Source organism: Lipomyces tetrasporus (assembly GCF_029532465.1).
Source record: "Lipomyces tetrasporus strain NRRL Y-64009 chromosome Unknown POJ06scaffold_2, whole genome shotgun sequence".
Classification (NCBI taxonomy): Eukaryota; Fungi; Ascomycota; class Lipomycetes; order Lipomycetales; family Lipomycetaceae; genus Lipomyces; species Lipomyces tetrasporus.
Window position 1 is genome coordinate 357,507 of NW_026611597.1, and position 16,645 is coordinate 374,151.

Consider the following 16,645-nt stretch of genomic DNA (forward strand, 5'->3'; position numbering starts at 1 on the left):
TATCCGGTCGCAATCGCCTCGATTTTCTTGCTGCTACGCGATGGTTTTCGAACTGGCAAGTGCCTCCGGAACTCGTAGATATCATATAGGAGCATTACATGGCTTGAGACGGCTGAATGTAGCCACCTGCGACGAAATAAATCGTGATCTCAATACCTGGCTTTGGTTATATATAATTAACTCTCCGGGCAGGTGGTCGTTCGATACCCGGCCACATCTCGCGCGGCCAATCATGTGCCGTCTGGCCCTGCGGCTCACCTTACCCTCTCCTCGCTCAACTCGCGGTAGGAAACATCCGGCATCTTTTGCCTAACTAATTCGTACAGCACCATTTCCAGTTCAAGGTCGTCCTCACAGCCGCAGGGATTGGCTGACTGCAACAGCAACCAATAATATCAGCACTAGTGCAGAGAGCGCGTATGATGATTTGTCTGAGGGATGCCCCTGGAAAGTGGAACTTCCTCTTTTCCCGGACCTCATCGCCGGAGTTGAAACCTTATTTTACCAGGTTAGGGTCACACTGAGGCACGAAACTCTAATCCTCGATGCCCATCGCTGTGGCAGTGCAAAAACCACGAGAACGCGTCGGGTTAGGGGCGTTTTGTTACTTCACGCGGCTTTTCGCAGGTTCGCGTCATCTACGGTCCGCATCGCAACGCTATTGCCGCCCGCGTATTCTAATTGTTACTTACTATTTTTCCGTGGCACGCACTGCACAACAAACTACGTGTGGTCAATCCTATACGAGTCTAACTATAATACACGCGGGCTTATATACAGATGATCCGAATACAAGGCTCAGCCTACCCATCTAATAATACAGATAAATCCCACATGTTGCCAAATGCCATACTCTGTGCAACTGCCAAAGCCTGTTTTGTGCTATGTCTGCGTGCTGCTTTCCTGCTTTAGCGATTCCATCAGCTCCAGACAATATTGCCTTACCGGCGGACGCAGTTTAACTAAGTACCTAAGAAACTGTTAGCCATACTTCCATTAGTTGTTTGTCTAAAAACTATTGAACATACTGCAATGCCAAATACCCCAGCTTTGACCGATCAGGATCGCGACACAATGGTCGCAGTTTAGAAATCATGCCTGGCGTAAGCTCCGGTAAGTCTGACAAAAACCTCAAAAACACGCGGTCTTTGGCGTCTAGAAAAGGAATAACACTGTCCAATATCTTAGATGCCCATTGAACGTATGGTGAATCCTCGATACTAAGCGTGTCATCTGTCACATCTCCGTTGCCGTTACTAGTCGAGGTCGTTTTTTGGCGAAGCTTCATCTTGTCGTTGTACCACTCCTCGTTCAACCACGTTATGGCGACGTCGACTCGTGTCCGGAAGTCCGCCATCACATGCGCAAATAGCTTTTCCCGAATAAAGCTTGCCATAACCGAGCTGACCTGCCTCAGCTCAGTCTCGGCTTTAGTTTCGATATGCGCTGAAAGTCCGCGAGTGCCGAGCCGACTAAGCAAGACGATCCAAATATCACCACCAAGTGCCACGTTGGTCAAGTCCTTGATATCCTTGCCAGTCTTCTTGGTTGAATCAGCAAATAAAGTATTTTCAAACTGGCTCCCGCTAGCAAATATCCTCTCGATTATTTGCTGAAAAAGCTCAAGCCGTTCGGACTGGTCGAGTGGTTTCGGTGGTGGCAGCACGAACGTGTCAGCATCGGCCGACATCTCTCGGTATCGGTCATCCTCACTATCCGCATCGCTGTAACTCAATTCATCGACCGCAAGTAGCTTATTTGCTACCGCTTTCTGGTCCATGATCACGGGCTGTGTTTGATCCACGAGCACTTGCCGAGCAAGTGGAGCCGCCGGCGACGCAACAATAACATCTGGCGGCTCGTAGTCAGGCTCGTAGTCAGGCTCATAATCATCATCGTCATCGTCAACATACGTAGTCGCCGGCACGGTTTGACCATTTGCAGACGACTCCTCGATTCTGATGACAGCAGGCGGTGGATAGAGTTCGTTATATCGCCTACGTACAGCCATGATAGCGTTATCGAGCGCCTGCCGGTTCAAAGCAATCAATCCAGCAATCACAACTTCTGTAGCAACTTCATGAGGCAGGGTCTTGACATCAAAACGTGTGAGCGGTAGAGACGGGTCAATGAGCGTGTACAATTGTGCATATGATAATTGGACATCGCGCGATGGCGGCGTCAACACAGCCGGCGAATCCGTCCGCTGCCGCTTAATGTTTGCTGCACCAATTGGCTCCCCTGCACGCTTCCTAACGAGATCCTCAACGGAAAGATTCTTCGCTTGAAGGAGTTGCGCCAAATATTGCTGAATCCTTGTGCCATATTGGCTGGCAATGCTCGAGGTCCTATTGATAGTCAACAGCATATTCAATCCAATCGTAGAGTGACATACTTCAAAACGTTTCCTAATAATATACGCAAATTTTTTTCAATGAAGCGGAGTTCTAGTTTCAATCGCATGGGATCGCTTGTCGCAAACTGAGCTGTCAGCGGATCAAATGCAAGGATACGGGTAAGAATTTTGTTCGCGATCGTAGATCTCGTTTTAATTAAAATGCCAGTAGCGTATAATGTGGCGCTTATGCTGGATTCAATTCTAACCATCATGTTAACGTTTTGCAAGGGTGTGCATCAGAAACCAGGGTCTCACATGTTTGGCTCGTAGAATACGCTTAGTAACCTGTCCAAAAGACCTTGGGCTTCTGCCTCAAGGACAGGGTGTGGGATCAATGGATGATCTAAAGGAACCTGGGTAAGAGAAACATCCGATGAATCGGCCAGCTGCAGTCGAGTCAGTATCTCCTACAAGATCAGCATACCATATTTACGTACCCGAGGGTCCTTTGTTCCAGGTGTCTGAACAGCAATTACCCGCTGTACAAACTTGATACAACATAGCTTAATCCCTTCGCTACCACTATCCCATAGTCCCAATATCCTACTCTTGATTGCAGTTATCCTGTGAAGAGTCTCCTTGTCACTTTTGTTGGCGCATCTATCCCACGTTAGACGATACCTGGACTTAAGGTCATCAAGTTATAGCATCATAGACACATACATATGCTTAAATATCAGCGGATATATCGACGCCGAACACTGGATCAAATTCTTCAGCACATGAAAATCTGTCTCTTCAAAAAGAATCTCAATGGTATGCAAACATGCGACTGCCAACACCTGCCTCTCGCCAGCATTCACCTCCGCCGAAGCAAACCCATCCGCCAAAAATGCGGCACACCACGACCGCAGCCTTGGCTCTGGTTTTTGTGCTATGGGTAGGATGCCCCGAATAATTTGTGGATAAATCGACGCATCCTGGAGCACGAGTTGTTTCGCCTGGTTGAGCTGGTCGATTTGCTGCTCTACGGTAAGATCGGTCATCGCAAACTTGCAAATTCAATAGTTGTTAAATCCAAATGCAGTTCACAAGTACGTCTTCCGGGTATCTTCAAATAAAACGCGTCGGGAAAACGTAAGAACTGCCGTCGACAAGATCGACTCCGCTGTACAGATGCCAGTGACAAACAGCGGTTTCCAAAGATTCAAAATCGGAGGGAATCGAAAAGCCCTAACCTCAAAGTTTTCTTGGTGTTGTGGGAAAATCACGAACTGCTGAATACTAGCACCAGCAAGGACACAAGGATAGTATTACCCACACCCTTTACGACCGCTGGCATATGGCCAATCGTCGGGTCCCCATGCTTGTCGTTTGACCTCAGACTCGACAATTTCTATTCCCTCGCTCAGACCTGTCGCGTACTCATTACTGAAAGCGAATAGGATTACGGCGCCTCGGACAGGCTATGATGAGCGTGGATGATCACGACCATCCTCCCCCGCCGGGCGCCCAAGTTGTCGTCAAAGGCCAGCTGAATGTTGCCGATGAGGTCTATCCGTCGATACCGCACATCTCGGAGAATTTCATTCCGTTGTCGGTCGTGGCCTCGCGACTTGTCGAAAACACATACTCCGAACTTGTCAACATTCTCGAAACGCTCCCGGCCGCGAATGATACAACAAAGAAGCGGAAATTCCTCAACTTTTTGATACATACGCGACAGCAGTATATTAAATTACTAGTGTTGACCCAATGGTCACGTAACGCGAGGGATATCTCGAAGGTTATCGATGTGGTCTCATGGCTCAGTGGACAGAAGAATTGCTTTTCGAACGTCGTTTGGTCTTTGCAAGCGGTGAAGCATGATCTAGGAAGCGCTAGGTAGTTACCAGACCTATCGACTGTGCAGATCAATTGCTAACACGGTCAAGGTTGCGGAATCCAGATATTGCGACAGCGCTCGAAGTTTTTGTGTTAGGAAAACCTCGACTGTCATCGGTAATGATATGATCTGGTCTATACTACGCGATAAGCTTATCATATCTAATAACTATTATAGTTTAATTACGTTCCACCAAAGCCGCTTTCTCCGCAAACCATTCTTGATACACTTCATGACTTGAATGTTCTTCTCTCGCTACGACTGGCCCTCAGCGACAATATCCCAGTACCATTCCAGAATTACAAAATCGCAAATGGGCGAGTTACGTTTTGCGTTGAGGGCGACTTCGAGGTTGATCTGGGGATTGCGGATGATAATAAGAACTCACGATTTTTCTTGATCGACTTCAGATATATCTTCAAACCGATTTCGACTGTCACTCCGGCAATTCGCGCGTCCCTGGAGCGAATAGGAAATGAAATCCTGATTACGAAGGGCTTGGACGGTTTATATGAGTATTTGCGTACGTCAACTTTGTATCAGACGAGTCTATAATTATGAAGCTAATGTCCTTAGACAATTTTACTCTTTCATATAAGTTGCTCATTCTACAACAACAATTAGTGCGACTAGCAAATGGCATATGGACCGGTACTCTAAACATCAGCTACTTTGCCGAGCGACAGACTATAGCGATACAATATTGGGCCGAACAGCCAGGCCGGAAAGCAGTGGCAGAGGTCGGCGTGCTGCAATCCAAAGTCCTTGGAGTGCAGTGGATACCACGAGATTTTTCGGCAGAAACATTCACAATCGACCAGAGCGAAATATCGGCCCAGACAGTACTTTCACAGGTCATAATATATCACATTCAACAATTATTGGCTGCCATTCTGACAGCATTTTTATCCTCACCCATATATAAATCACTCTCGGACTTAATCACGCCCGTGTCGGATACGAAGCTCAAGATTAAGTTGACGCCCAGCCTGACGACTTACCTCACGGTCGAACATTTGACGGGCCGTATGGTTCTTGAGGGAACAACGGATCTCATAGCATCAGCAGAACAGGCATTAAATGCGCAAACAGACATTCAATCTTCGACGCAGATATTAACCACCCTTCGGCATCTTTCCATTCAACGAGAAATTGAAGACCTTGTCAAGAGTGCTGGATGGGACGTTATCAAGCTCACAAATATACGGGCGGACGATATACGTCAAAAGTACGGAGTTGGAGTCCGACAGACGACTACAATCCGCCAACGGCACTGGATTCGTGGTTGGTTTATTGTTGTGACGATTTCAGACAGCACTATCAGTCTGTGGTTCAGTGAATTTAAGTCAGCTGAAGGAGGTTGGTCAATAGCATGGAATGAAGCACTGGCATTAGATGCGTTAGACACTTTATACTCACCAGAGAAGCTGAACCGGCTGGCAGCTGTGACGTCGGGACGGATAACATTTCATATTATTGCGAACGGTCTGCAGGAGAGGAACATACCGTACGAGCTTATACCACCCCCGACAGACATCCATGGATCAACGCTAGAGCTGCCGTCATTGCAGTTTGCCTCGTCAGCTGTCACTAAGTCAACTTGGGCTAAATCAGCGTTCAAGCTGGAATTTGTTCCGTCAGAGAGTGAGGAAGAACGCAATGCGGTCATTGTGACCGGAAGCATTGAGCAATCGGCTGCGGTGAGTTCGGTTTCGGCCAATTCGTCAGATGTTATGCTGGATGGCCAAAATGGGCACTTCACTTTGAAATTTTACGTTCCTCCAAACAGTCAGATCTTGCAACAGATCCTGGAGCGGCTGGGTCAGATTGAACGCTCCGTGAGCTTCATCGAGACATTGCAAACGTTTAATATTAAACTAGATGAAATCTCATTAAACCGGATAAGCTTTGAGTATGCTCCGGACTTGCGGATGGCTATCACGATATCTGTTGACCGAAAGATGACGTTGGAATTGTCTGACCCGAACCCGCATCGACGGATACAATTCTTCCTCCAGGATGTTCTTGATAACGAGGGCTTGAGACCATTGCTTGCAATCTTACCAGCGACACTTCCATTACTACGATTTGCGGGTTACATTGATTCGAGCGATGCCTACTTTATCACGCACAGCACAAAAAGTTACCGGATTATTTACTACGCTCAGAAACATGCGATTGATATTGAACTTAAATACAAAGACGGCCGTCCGATGGTGTACGTCACAGACTCAAGTGGCGACATCCCAGGATTCAAGCAGGCGGATGTGTGTAGTAGTATATGGACGTCTAACAGCTCGGGAATGGTGGGCTTACAGGCCGGAATCGCCTGTGAGATTGAAGTAGTGGAGGAGCTTCTCTCGCGGGTCCACAGTGCGATTTCGTCTTGAGACTGAAGAAGATAAAGATGTTTCACTCATGGGTTGATAACTACAGGAGGGTAATGTTCTATTAGTTGCGGCATTGCAATACTTCGTCATTTTGTTTATATTGCGTCATGTGTTGATTTTGGTTTGGATGAAAACGATTAATTGTACACTAGTAGTTTTGACCGATTATTGGTTATAATGGTTATAAGTGTGAGTGTAGGCTTACGAAGATTCGAGAGAGAATTGTATTTATTATGTATTATATTATTTATTGCACAAAATTGTTGGGTAGCAGGTGGAAGAAGTGCAACGTCAGCCAGTTCGGTGCCATTCCGAGTAAACCATCGACCCCTGTAGCCAACGTGCGATAACTCAATTGGTAGCAGACCATAACCGATACGAGCTCTCGCGTTTGCGATGTTAAATGCGCGATGCTTTGTTGTTTATCGCTCTAAAGGTAACGTTAGCGTCACAGATACTTAAACTTCAAGGTCCGAACTCTATGCCTGACTGTCATGTATCGGTCACAACTGGTAAACAAACTACTCAATACGTACAAGCCTAGACAACAGTTAATCTGGCTCGCACGGCCTGCTCGTTTATCACTCAAGTGCTTTCTCAAGTTGAATGACCTACCTAGCCTGCTGAGCCTTCCTTCTTTCCAAGAATATTACGGGTGTCAGCGAATTGCCCAACAACTCCGTGATCGAGCCGCAGTTAGGGCAATCGATATCACTGTCAGCTCTCTTAACCACAGACAATTTACCGCCGTAAAAGGCGATTGCGACACGCATATCATTCGTCATGAAAAATGATGTTGAGAAAGTAAGGATTGAAATCCTTAGAAACGAAATAGGTAAATTATTCTTACTTGTTTGAAATATTTCGAGAATTGTCTATTGTGGGTACGGCGCGTAGGTACTGACGATCACCGATAGCGCAACGGAATCTAGAAATACACAGTCTAGAGTCTATCGCCAAAGAGCTTCCGAAAACAGGCTTGTCTGCCGTCCGTTGTATTTCTCCCGAGTCGGCATCTTGGTCGTCGAGCGGCCCATCGTCCGCCTCCGGCTCTCCTGACCTGACATACTCGCCTGACATCGACGCGAAATCTCCCTCGTTAGGATTCGTAGCTTCGGACGACAGATATTATTATAACTACCCGGTAATGAACGGTACGTCCACATCCTCTCGGGTTATCGAGACTTTGCAAGTCACGATTGATGCTTTGAAGCGGGACCTGAACGTACAAACTGAGCGTGCGAGGGAGGAGCGGCGGAATCGGGAGACTGTGCAACGTAAGCTTGAGTCGCAAAACGAGCAGTTTGATCGCATTCGGCATCAGAATGATATGTTTAATTCGATATTAAATCGCAAGGATCGGAAGTTGGACGAATTGGAGAAACGACTTGCAACTGAAATTGACTTGCGGAAAGCTTCGGATAGTGAAATGAAGACGATAAAGGAGCGCATTCGTGAATTAGAAGTCGAGAATGCGCGAGAAAGAGAGGCGAAATGGCATGCTCACTCTAGTTATGACGCATTGGTCGCAAGTAATCGGCAATCGGCCGTTCGATTTCGGGATGAAGTTAGATTACTTAAAAGCGAAATGGAACGAATAAGTAATAGTCGGAAAGAAGATTTACAGCAGTTGCAATTATTAGAAGCCAAACTTGTGTCTATGTCTGCAGAGAAGGATAACGTAATTAAGATTCAACAATCAGCAACAGCAGTGCGCAACGAACAGATTGAAGATGTGAAGGCAGCATTAAAAGAGCTTCAGAAGAGAGTGGGGAAGTATGAAGTCGGTGACGACGAGTTGCTCAGACAGGTCAAGGAAGAATTAGAACGGATACGATGGATTAGCCGGAATTCGTCCGAAGAGAGCATATAGCAGTCTCGTTAGAAGGAATATGGAACGTGCTGCATTGTATTATAGATTTTAATATTGATGGTTTGGGAGGTTCTTTCTATGAATTTGTAACAGTTTAATTCGCTGTATAGACGGCCAAATAGAAATGCTTAACGCAGGCATAGTTCCGTCATTAGAGCTAGCACCTGGTAGGTTGGATAATCCTGACCATTTTTCCTTGTTTCTACCATTTTCCAGAAAGTCTTGTACTGGACCCGACAATTTCTCTAGTACAATTATTATCTTTAAGTCTCTATTGCCCTTGTGGGAAGACAGAAATTTGTCCCCTGATGTTAATTGATTCGGTTATTAGTTAAACTTTTTCGAGCCCTAATTAATAATGAACCCGTTACAAGTCGAAGCGAGCATAGGGTTAGGTGTTGAATAATGAATTTCCGTGCCTTATCAATGCGCTGCTGACTTTTAGTAACCTCTGATTTTAATCAGAACCAGACAGGAAATATATCGCTGACGGCTGAAATCGGGTTAAATTACCGAGTTACGCCTCACTAAGGCGAAATGAGGATGACTTTACAATTTATGAGTTGGGCCATGTATCAGAGAAGGAATTAAGCTGAGATTTAGCTTTCTACGTCATCCGAAACGTCGGGGCAGAGTGCAACGAACAAGATGTCTACTAGAGTGATCGCTGGTTCGCGGTTTGTGGCCGCTTCCAATAATTTCGCCAGATGGCGTCCGTATGCGTCTATTGCTGGATATTCCTATGCCGTCGCTCATAATCCGCTTGTTCACCGAATGAGACTGGTAGGTTCTTTTGAGCTCGGCAGAGGACGTTCTGACAATTTGCAGGCCACGATCAGCCACTCTATAATAGAAGCTATGAAAAGTCACAAGATAATTCCAGATGGTGAGTGAATCCTTTATCTGACAATGATCTAGTACTAATGGTGGTAGTGGTGGACGATTTTGAACCAACTTCGTGAGTATTTCCTTACAGCCATCCAGACGCCAGTCTACTGGCCGGTTTATGCACTATCTAGATATATTAACAATCCTAGACTCCTTTCAGTCGACTATGCTGATGGTCACCACGCAGCACTTGGCAACACACTACAGTATTCCGAGGCACGCGACCTCCCGAGATTCTCTGTAACCCGCATCAACGAGCACGGAGCACCAGCCCACCTCCTTTCGCCGCCTTCATTACGCTACACGATTGTCATGACCGACCCCGACGCGCCTCCGACGTCAGATGTACATGCTTCATCACACTACGCACATTTCGTCATGTCTGGCCTCCGCATGCCGGCCGCCGACGCAACAGACTTCGAGATCGGCAACTCCAATAGTCTCGAGGCGGTCGCGCCCGCTAATGGACAAGTTCTTCTCGATTATCAGCCCCCTATTCAAAACGGGCCGACACGACGGCATCGGTACGTGTTCCTGCTCTACCGCGAGGATGGACGGACTTCGCCGAAAACGCCGCAGGAACGGCAAAATTGGGGATTCGGAAGCACGCCGGCAGGTGCGCGAGAGTGGGCCAGCCGGTATGGCCTCACACTTCTCGGTATGTCCCTCTAATTTAGCCAGACTATGTCCCGCGAGGTGCTAATATCAACAGGAGCAAATTTCTTTTACATTCACAATGAACCGCCGGATGTCCCCGGAACGCGAAATAATTAACGTCCGGAAAATTTCATCTTTGATTGTTTAAACCTCCATATTTATATGACTTTCAGCATTAACCAGGGCTTCAATCGGTATTGTCTTTTTCAATGGCATGGCTTATGGTTGTACATAGTTCCACTCTTCTCTGCCTCCAAGTAATATGTATACTACATATAATTTCATATGAAAAGACGTTATATTTATCACACCACTTGACAACTGTATACAGGCAAAATTTCGAAGAAAAAAGGTATTTACAAATAGATATACATAAAAGCCTAACAAATTCTCTCATCCGTAGGCACCGATAAATTAAGAGTAGAGCGCGTAAAAAAAGGGAGCAAACAAACGCTGGACGTTATATGACCTTTAAAACACTATCATTTCCCGTTATGCCGCGTCCAAAGTCTAACGATCTCTGTATAAAGATGACCGAAAGGATTAAACCTTGGTAAGTCTAGCTCGATTTATACGACCTCGTTGATGATTCGCGCCGCTTCGGTGTATGTCCGGAGCATTTTTTCGCACTTGATACGTTCTTGCGCGAGACCCGCGTCTTCTTTTAGCAACTCGTCGAAAAGATTCTCCTTGTAAAGCTCCGAGACTAGTCTATTCTGGATTGTATCCTTGCAGAAGTTGACGAGCAAGTGCATCACGGCCTTTGGAACCTGGTCTTGGATGGTCTCGCGGACAATGCCAAAGTACGAAGAGATTAAGCGCCGGATTAGTTCCGTCTCAAGCTGTTCTCGCTCCGACAGGGTGGCTTCCTCGTGCTGGGAAGACGGCATGCCTAGTTGTTGGAATTCTTTAGACAGATACGATGCGTCGTCGGACGGGTCCGACTGTCGACCATGATGCGACGACCGATGTAGGTCTGAAGGCGTAACAGCACCAGAAGAAGAAACCGCGTTGGAAGTACCTAGATTGTCGGAAGTATTAGAGTTGTTTTTTATTCCGTTAACCACAGACGACATAGCCGACTGTTGCGCTTGCTGGTCCTTCGAGAAGAAATAATTCAAGAACGAATCTTTCGAGGCCGAAGAGGCCGGCCCAGCAGCAGCGTTGGTCGATGCCTCTGTGAGCGACCCGCCCATAGACATCGACCCAGATCGAGTATGGTGATGATGCTGGTGATGATGTCTCGACTCACCTTCACCGGGAACCGACGATGACAGCGCTTGGCTCGGCTTGCCGTCGGATTCGAGGACAGAATCGGACACGCCGTTTGCGCCAAAAACGGCCCTTTTGACTTCCATTCGCTCGATCTTGCGCTGTGCTTCTCGAGCTTTCTTCTCTTTCTCTTGACGGGAAGAGAGGATACTGGACATGGCCGCCGCAGCGCCCAAAAAATTCGGGTGCTTGGTATTGATGTATGCGCGCTGAATCGCGATCAAACTCTCGACGTATTTTGACGTCGGCCCTAGCCGCTCTCGCAGCAAATCTGACACGACCTCGATAATCTTCGACTGCAGCTTTGGATACCTCGATAGTTCTGGCCCACCGCACGTATGGCAGATCTTCATAAGCTCCTCGTAGACGAGCTCGACACAGCGTTGACTAGGCGGGTCCAATAATCGGATCTGTGGCTTCACCAGTAGGTCAAACGCCAATTCAGGAACGAAGAGCGATGGGCGCGGGCCAGTTGAGTTGCGGATGGCTGTGCGGATGTCGAGGACTGAGAGGTTGGATGTCGGCTCGATTGCGTGCAACGAAGTACCGAACACGTCGTTGTAGATGTAGTAAATTCTAGCACCGCCGCACAGTTCTTTGAGTGAAATATCGGAAGAGGTACCGTCGATGGACGCAATGAAGTTAGTTGCGAAGCGAGTCATCAGCTGAAGAATGAGAATGCCCTACTGTCGTCAGTCACCGACAATGCCTTATACATAACCGAAAGTCGTACTCTATTCTCTGAACCACTAAACTGAGGTTCGCCGTAAGATGCAAGCTCCTGCTGTGTCTGTCCCATAAGAGTGTTCAGCCTGGCCTTAATATCGGGCAGCTTTTCCCGAATATGTGCCATCAACGTGTTATTCAGACTCTTTGCCAAGTACTGAGTGCCGCATCTGTAGGATATATTTCTATACGCTGGATGCGTCCTGAAGAATTCCTGCTCAGCCTTGAGTGCATCAGATAGGCTTTTGTTAATTTGGATGTCCTGCTGAGACCGGTTCACGACGCCAATAAATCCAAGTTTGAGAGGATATACCCGGCCAGACAGTATATCAATCGCATTTGTGCCATGGTCCATCAGATCAAGCTTAGTCAACACACCGATTGTTCGCCGCCCCTGCGGATCGACCTGGCGCGCGAGCTTCAGTGACTCGGAATTAACGAGGTCCACGTTAGCAGGCGAGACGGCGAGGATGATACTGTTCGGCTTGTTGATATACTCCAAAATGAGACTACGGGTCTGTCTTTCGATATCCGTAGGTTGGTCACCGATAGGAATCTGTCAACATCAGCGGCTGCGGTATCAGACGGGAAATTTATACGCCGCTATACCTTTGTCAAGCCAGGCAAATCGACCAGCGTCAAATTCAGCACATGCGGCGAGAATATCTTCAAGTTAATAGGCTGCTTATTAATCCCCTTATTATTTCCTGCAATGCGGACAGTGTCGTTCTCAATTTCACGGCGGACTTCCGCAAAATCGTAAAACTTGCGGCCAGGAACATGCAGGAACTCGGCCCATTCCTCGGCGCGCCTGCTTGTCTGGACCGACGAAATCGAGTCCGAACTGGCGTCGTCGAACGACGCATTGGCGGCGTCTAAGGGTAGGTTGATGAGTTGCAGAACTAGTGGCCGACGAGTTACGATTCCTGTTCCACGGGGGAGAAAGTCTTTGCCGACTATTACTGATGTTAGCTCCGGTCGATGTCAGGCATAAACCGGGATGCCGCAATGCCAATATAATCAATAACAACACCAGTCGCGTGAGTGCCTTATGATACCACTTCTATCCCGGAACACACGGCTCGGTACATCCATTCACGCGGTATATCGTGCTTACAGGTGAGGTGGGGGAAGCTCAACATACCAATATTCTCCAGCACGGAACTCTTGCCGCACGACTGACTGCCCACAACGACCACCTGGGGAAGGTCAATAGTATCCGTGCCAATTGTGTTGAACACCAAGTCCTGCAACTTGTTGACCACCGGAATCAAATCCTCGAGTGACGACATGGTGGTGGTAGAGCGCACTTGAGTCGACAAGTCCCGATCGCGCGTTAGTAGATGTGCAAACCAATCGACAGCCGACCCAACAGAGTGCCAAAGATCCGAGATCCAGTAACCCGAAGTCCACGAATTCTAGTTTCCAATACGTATATTTAGAAATTCTCTAAAACCTGTTGTGTCGCGATCCCGGTTATATTCCGAAGGAAATTCTAAACCGAGGCCGTACAAAACTTGGCAAGTTAATTTGTATGCCCTACGTACCGACCATGATGTTCGCGGAGCATAAGCATGGTCCACTAGGGCACCACGCGCACCTGCAGCACCTCGTCACCAAGACATATATATCTACGGCCTTTGTTGGATAGCATATTGATAGTGCTGATATGAGCATAACATGGCACGCCTGAGACTGACAAACGCTTTGGTTTCGTGATACGTCGATATGGCAGCGCAAGGGTCGACCCCGATCCTGCGACACTCGGACTTTGACTTCCTGCCCGATCTGCTCGACCTTTTTGAGCGCGTGTGCGATGGATCGCTGCAGCCTAAAGACCTTCATAACGAAGCCGGTCGCCTGCGGATACGGATCAGTCGCGCAAGAAGCTTACTTGGGCAAGTTGTCGCTGGCGACGACCACGTTGGCGTGAACGAGCAGAGAGCAACTATCGAGGAACTCAAGGACAAGATAGCCAAGAAACGGTAATTATTCTGCATTTCCAATGCATATTTTACTGTAAATGCTGACTGCGCTAGGTATTTGCTATCCAAAGTCGCCGAACTCGGAAAAGCTGTGCTGGAGCGTGAAGGCGGGCTCGAAGAAAATGAACTTGCCTTGGAGGAGCAGCCGCAGGAACAGCCAGTGAAAGAAGAGATAGAGGAGCAGCCGCCGAAGATTGAGATTCCGGAAGTCAAGTTAATACCTCAGCCTGTACAATCACCTGCCGAACAAAAGCAGCAGGTCAAGCCTACAAATGAACAAGAGGGGATTCAAGAGGTTACAGAACAATTGTTGCCACCACAGGACCAACAAGGCGAGCAGCCTTCTGAAGATATACTCAATAATAACGGAATGGATAATGACGAGATGCCCAACTGGGGCGAAGATTTTGACATGACTGGCGAAGACTTGCAGAAGACGATTGAAAGTCTTCCTGATGAGCAGGTTTTCGGTGAAGAGACCGGCGACGTTGGAGAGGACAGCGACATGCAGGAATTTATGCAGATGATGCAAGAGGGCGCAATGGAAGGTCAAGGCGGCGAGTTTGTCGAAAATCAGGGTGATGGCGGTGGTGATGAACAGGACAGTGACGTGATGTTCATGATGATGAGTGAAATGCCTGCTAGTGACGCAGACACGACGCGGCAGAATCCACGAGAGGAGAATATGGGAGGTCCAGAGCAGGAGGTGCAGATTGATGAACTGGCCAAGGCGATGGCGGAGGACGATGTAGACGTCATGGCGCAGTTTATGCCGATGGATCTTAGTTGATCGAGACTATACAATATTGTCGCGGAATGTAATATTTCAATTCATTAACCAAACGAATGTAAATATAATTGTAAGTTATTTTACGTTGATCGTGATATCTCGTTACTTCTTGTACAACCTTACATGAACTCCAGTTGCCTTTGACATCGTCAACATGGTTCTCTTTAACGGATTTCCGTCCGGCTCCGCCGCCTCCGAACTCTCTAATGTATCAAACTCCTGCAATAGTCGCACAATCGTATACCCAGCCTCCGTGAGCGCATACTGCTGCCCCAGGCATATTCTGGGACCGCCGTTAAAAGGCAGGTACTCCCAAGTCCAGGATTTGCCCTCTGCCCATCGCTCGGGTCTAAACTCGTCCGCATCGTCGCCAAAGAAATCTTTCCGACGGTGCATAACGTAGACGCTGTATGTGACTTTCTCGCCCTTGCGGATCAAAATCGGACATTTGCGGTCGGGCCCCCCGCCGATTGGCAAGACGGTGTCCCTGACCGCGTATCTATTATTCAGCGGGACTGACGGATACAGGCGAAGAACCTCGTTCAATACGTATCGCAAATAAGCCGTACTTTTCAAACTCACAAAGTTGATCTCCTGTTTACCTGGCGAATTCGGTTTGTCGCCAAATGTTTCAATAATCTCGGCTCGCAATTTCTGAAATACACGTGGATAGCGAGCAAGCAAATAGAAAGTCCAGCCCAGCAGTCCGGCGGTCGTATCCCGTCCAGCAAGCAAGATGTTAAGCAACTGGTCGCGCAGCGTCTTCGGATCCTGGGTTACCTCGACGAGCGCATACAAGAAGACATACCGACCGGCTGTCATTTCTTCGATCTTTGCGGCCCCGTCGCGGTAAGCATCGAGCGCCTTGCTGACGTAGTAGTCTACAAACTTGTGCACGATCGCGGTGGCCTCGCGAAAGTCTTTGGGATTCAGCAGCCAGCAATATGACTGCATCTGTGCCCGGAACGCAGTAACTTCCTGGGAGTAGTTGAATGCGTACGTGAAGCCTTGTTTGCCGGTGTCGGACCCGACGACAAAGGCAGCAGTGGTTTTTAGGTCGCCGGATTCGGGAGTCAGACGGAGGGACTCGACGGATTCTCCAAACAGGAACTCTGTCGCAGAGTCGAGCGTCATGCGGAAGAACAGTTCCTGGATGTCGCACGATTCTGTGTGGCTGCGCGGGAGGCGGGACATGAGATTGTGGACATGTGGTTCCAATTTGGCCACATCAGACACCTACGCGAATGTCAGTCTTCATCTAAGATCAGAAACCAGGTCCTGATGTGGCGCACCTGCTGTCGACTAAACTGCGGTCTCAGCATGGCACGCGAATGCGCCCATCCCTCATTGTCCAACGTGAAGATACCTTGACCCAGTAACGGCAGAAACGCGTCGTATCTAGTTCCGAGCCCGAAGTCGTTGAACTTTGTTGCGAGCATTGCTTTGATATTCTCTGGCTCCACGGTCCAGGGATTGTGTTTTCCGAGCGCCGTGGTGCCGAAGGTATTTCCGTGTTTTGTATATTCATCGACCATGTACTCCATAAGCTTGTGCGCTCGTAGAGCACGCGATAAACCGAGAAACCTCCCCAAGCCGAACAATTCAGTGTTCACACTCTCAAGACGCACAGCGCCGTGCTTTTCGGCGAAGTGGCGCTCGACCCTTTTGCTGTTGAGCTTCTGGACGACGGCATAGGACAGCAGCGCGAAGACGACTAGGACGAGGACGTTTTTTGGGGACGTAGCGGCGGCGGCGAGAGAATTCGCTGGCGGCAGGACAAGAACAGACATTATTGCAAACACAGGACCATTTGACAGCGACTTCGAACAGGAAGAGGAATC

General features: G+C 48.1%; 7 protein-coding genes across 7 annotated transcripts; 4 read left to right on the forward strand and 3 right to left on the reverse strand.

The window, feature by feature from the left end:
• Positions 1 to 882: 882 nt before the first annotated feature.
• POJ06DRAFT_279933 (uncharacterized protein) lies at positions 883 to 3,384 on the reverse strand (the record flags this gene model as incomplete). Its single annotated transcript, XM_056189852.1, has 6 exons — positions 883 to 970; positions 1,029 to 2,348; positions 2,396 to 2,599; positions 2,654 to 2,784; positions 2,836 to 2,998; positions 3,062 to 3,384. 6 exons carry the CDS (start codon positions 3,382 to 3,384, stop codon positions 883 to 885), a joined length of 2,229 nt encoding a protein of 742 aa, XP_056045974.1.
• A 225-nt stretch (positions 3,385 to 3,609) lies between these two features.
• On the forward strand, positions 3,610 to 6,869 carry POJ06DRAFT_293993 (mediator complex subunit MED14-domain-containing protein). Its single transcript, XM_056190453.1, has 4 exons — positions 3,610 to 4,222; positions 4,273 to 4,339; positions 4,401 to 4,746; positions 4,800 to 6,869. Exons 1-4 carry the CDS (start codon positions 3,807 to 3,809, stop codon positions 6,611 to 6,613), a joined length of 2,643 nt encoding a protein of 880 aa, XP_056045975.1. The 5' UTR covers positions 3,610 to 3,806; the 3' UTR covers positions 6,614 to 6,869.
• Positions 6,870 to 7,147: 278 nt separating this feature from the next.
• On the forward strand, positions 7,148 to 8,510 carry POJ06DRAFT_51118 (uncharacterized protein). Its single transcript, XM_056191138.1, has 2 exons — positions 7,148 to 7,448; positions 7,531 to 8,510. The coding sequence occupies exons 1-2, from the start codon at positions 7,397 to 7,399 to the stop codon at positions 8,484 to 8,486; spliced, it is 1,008 nt and encodes a 335-aa protein (XP_056045976.1). The 5' UTR covers positions 7,148 to 7,396; the 3' UTR covers positions 8,487 to 8,510.
• A 443-nt stretch (positions 8,511 to 8,953) lies between these two features.
• Positions 8,954 to 10,329, forward strand: POJ06DRAFT_244937 (phosphatidylethanolamine-binding protein). Its single transcript, XM_056186568.1, has 5 exons — positions 8,954 to 9,269; positions 9,315 to 9,372; positions 9,420 to 9,444; positions 9,524 to 10,032; positions 10,087 to 10,329. Exons 1-5 carry the CDS (start codon positions 9,135 to 9,137, stop codon positions 10,146 to 10,148), a joined length of 789 nt encoding a protein of 262 aa, XP_056045977.1. The 5' UTR covers positions 8,954 to 9,134; the 3' UTR covers positions 10,149 to 10,329.
• Positions 10,330 to 13,536, reverse strand: POJ06DRAFT_244942 (Dynamin central region-domain-containing protein). The gene is made up of 4 exons (XM_056186569.1): positions 13,174 to 13,536; positions 12,639 to 12,985; positions 12,037 to 12,585; positions 10,330 to 11,986 (listed from the first exon to the last, which is right to left on the reverse strand). Exons 1-4 carry the CDS (start codon positions 13,319 to 13,321, stop codon positions 10,601 to 10,603), a joined length of 2,430 nt encoding a protein of 809 aa, XP_056045978.1. The 5' UTR covers positions 13,322 to 13,536; the 3' UTR covers positions 10,330 to 10,600.
• Positions 13,537 to 13,757: 221 nt separating this feature from the next.
• Positions 13,758 to 14,804, forward strand: POJ06DRAFT_265393 (uncharacterized protein; the record flags this gene model as incomplete). Its single annotated transcript, XM_056189074.1, has 2 exons — positions 13,758 to 14,014; positions 14,069 to 14,804. The coding sequence occupies 2 exons, from the start codon at positions 13,758 to 13,760 to the stop codon at positions 14,802 to 14,804; spliced, it is 993 nt and encodes a 330-aa protein (XP_056045979.1).
• A 51-nt stretch (positions 14,805 to 14,855) lies between these two features.
• On the reverse strand, positions 14,856 to 16,639 carry POJ06DRAFT_287732 (cytochrome P450). The gene is made up of 2 exons (XM_056190273.1): positions 16,097 to 16,639; positions 14,856 to 16,040 (listed from the first exon to the last, which is right to left on the reverse strand). The coding sequence occupies exons 1-2, from the start codon at positions 16,592 to 16,594 to the stop codon at positions 14,907 to 14,909; spliced, it is 1,632 nt and encodes a 543-aa protein (XP_056045980.1). The 5' UTR covers positions 16,595 to 16,639; the 3' UTR covers positions 14,856 to 14,906.
• Between the last annotated feature and the right edge of the window lie 6 nt (positions 16,640 to 16,645).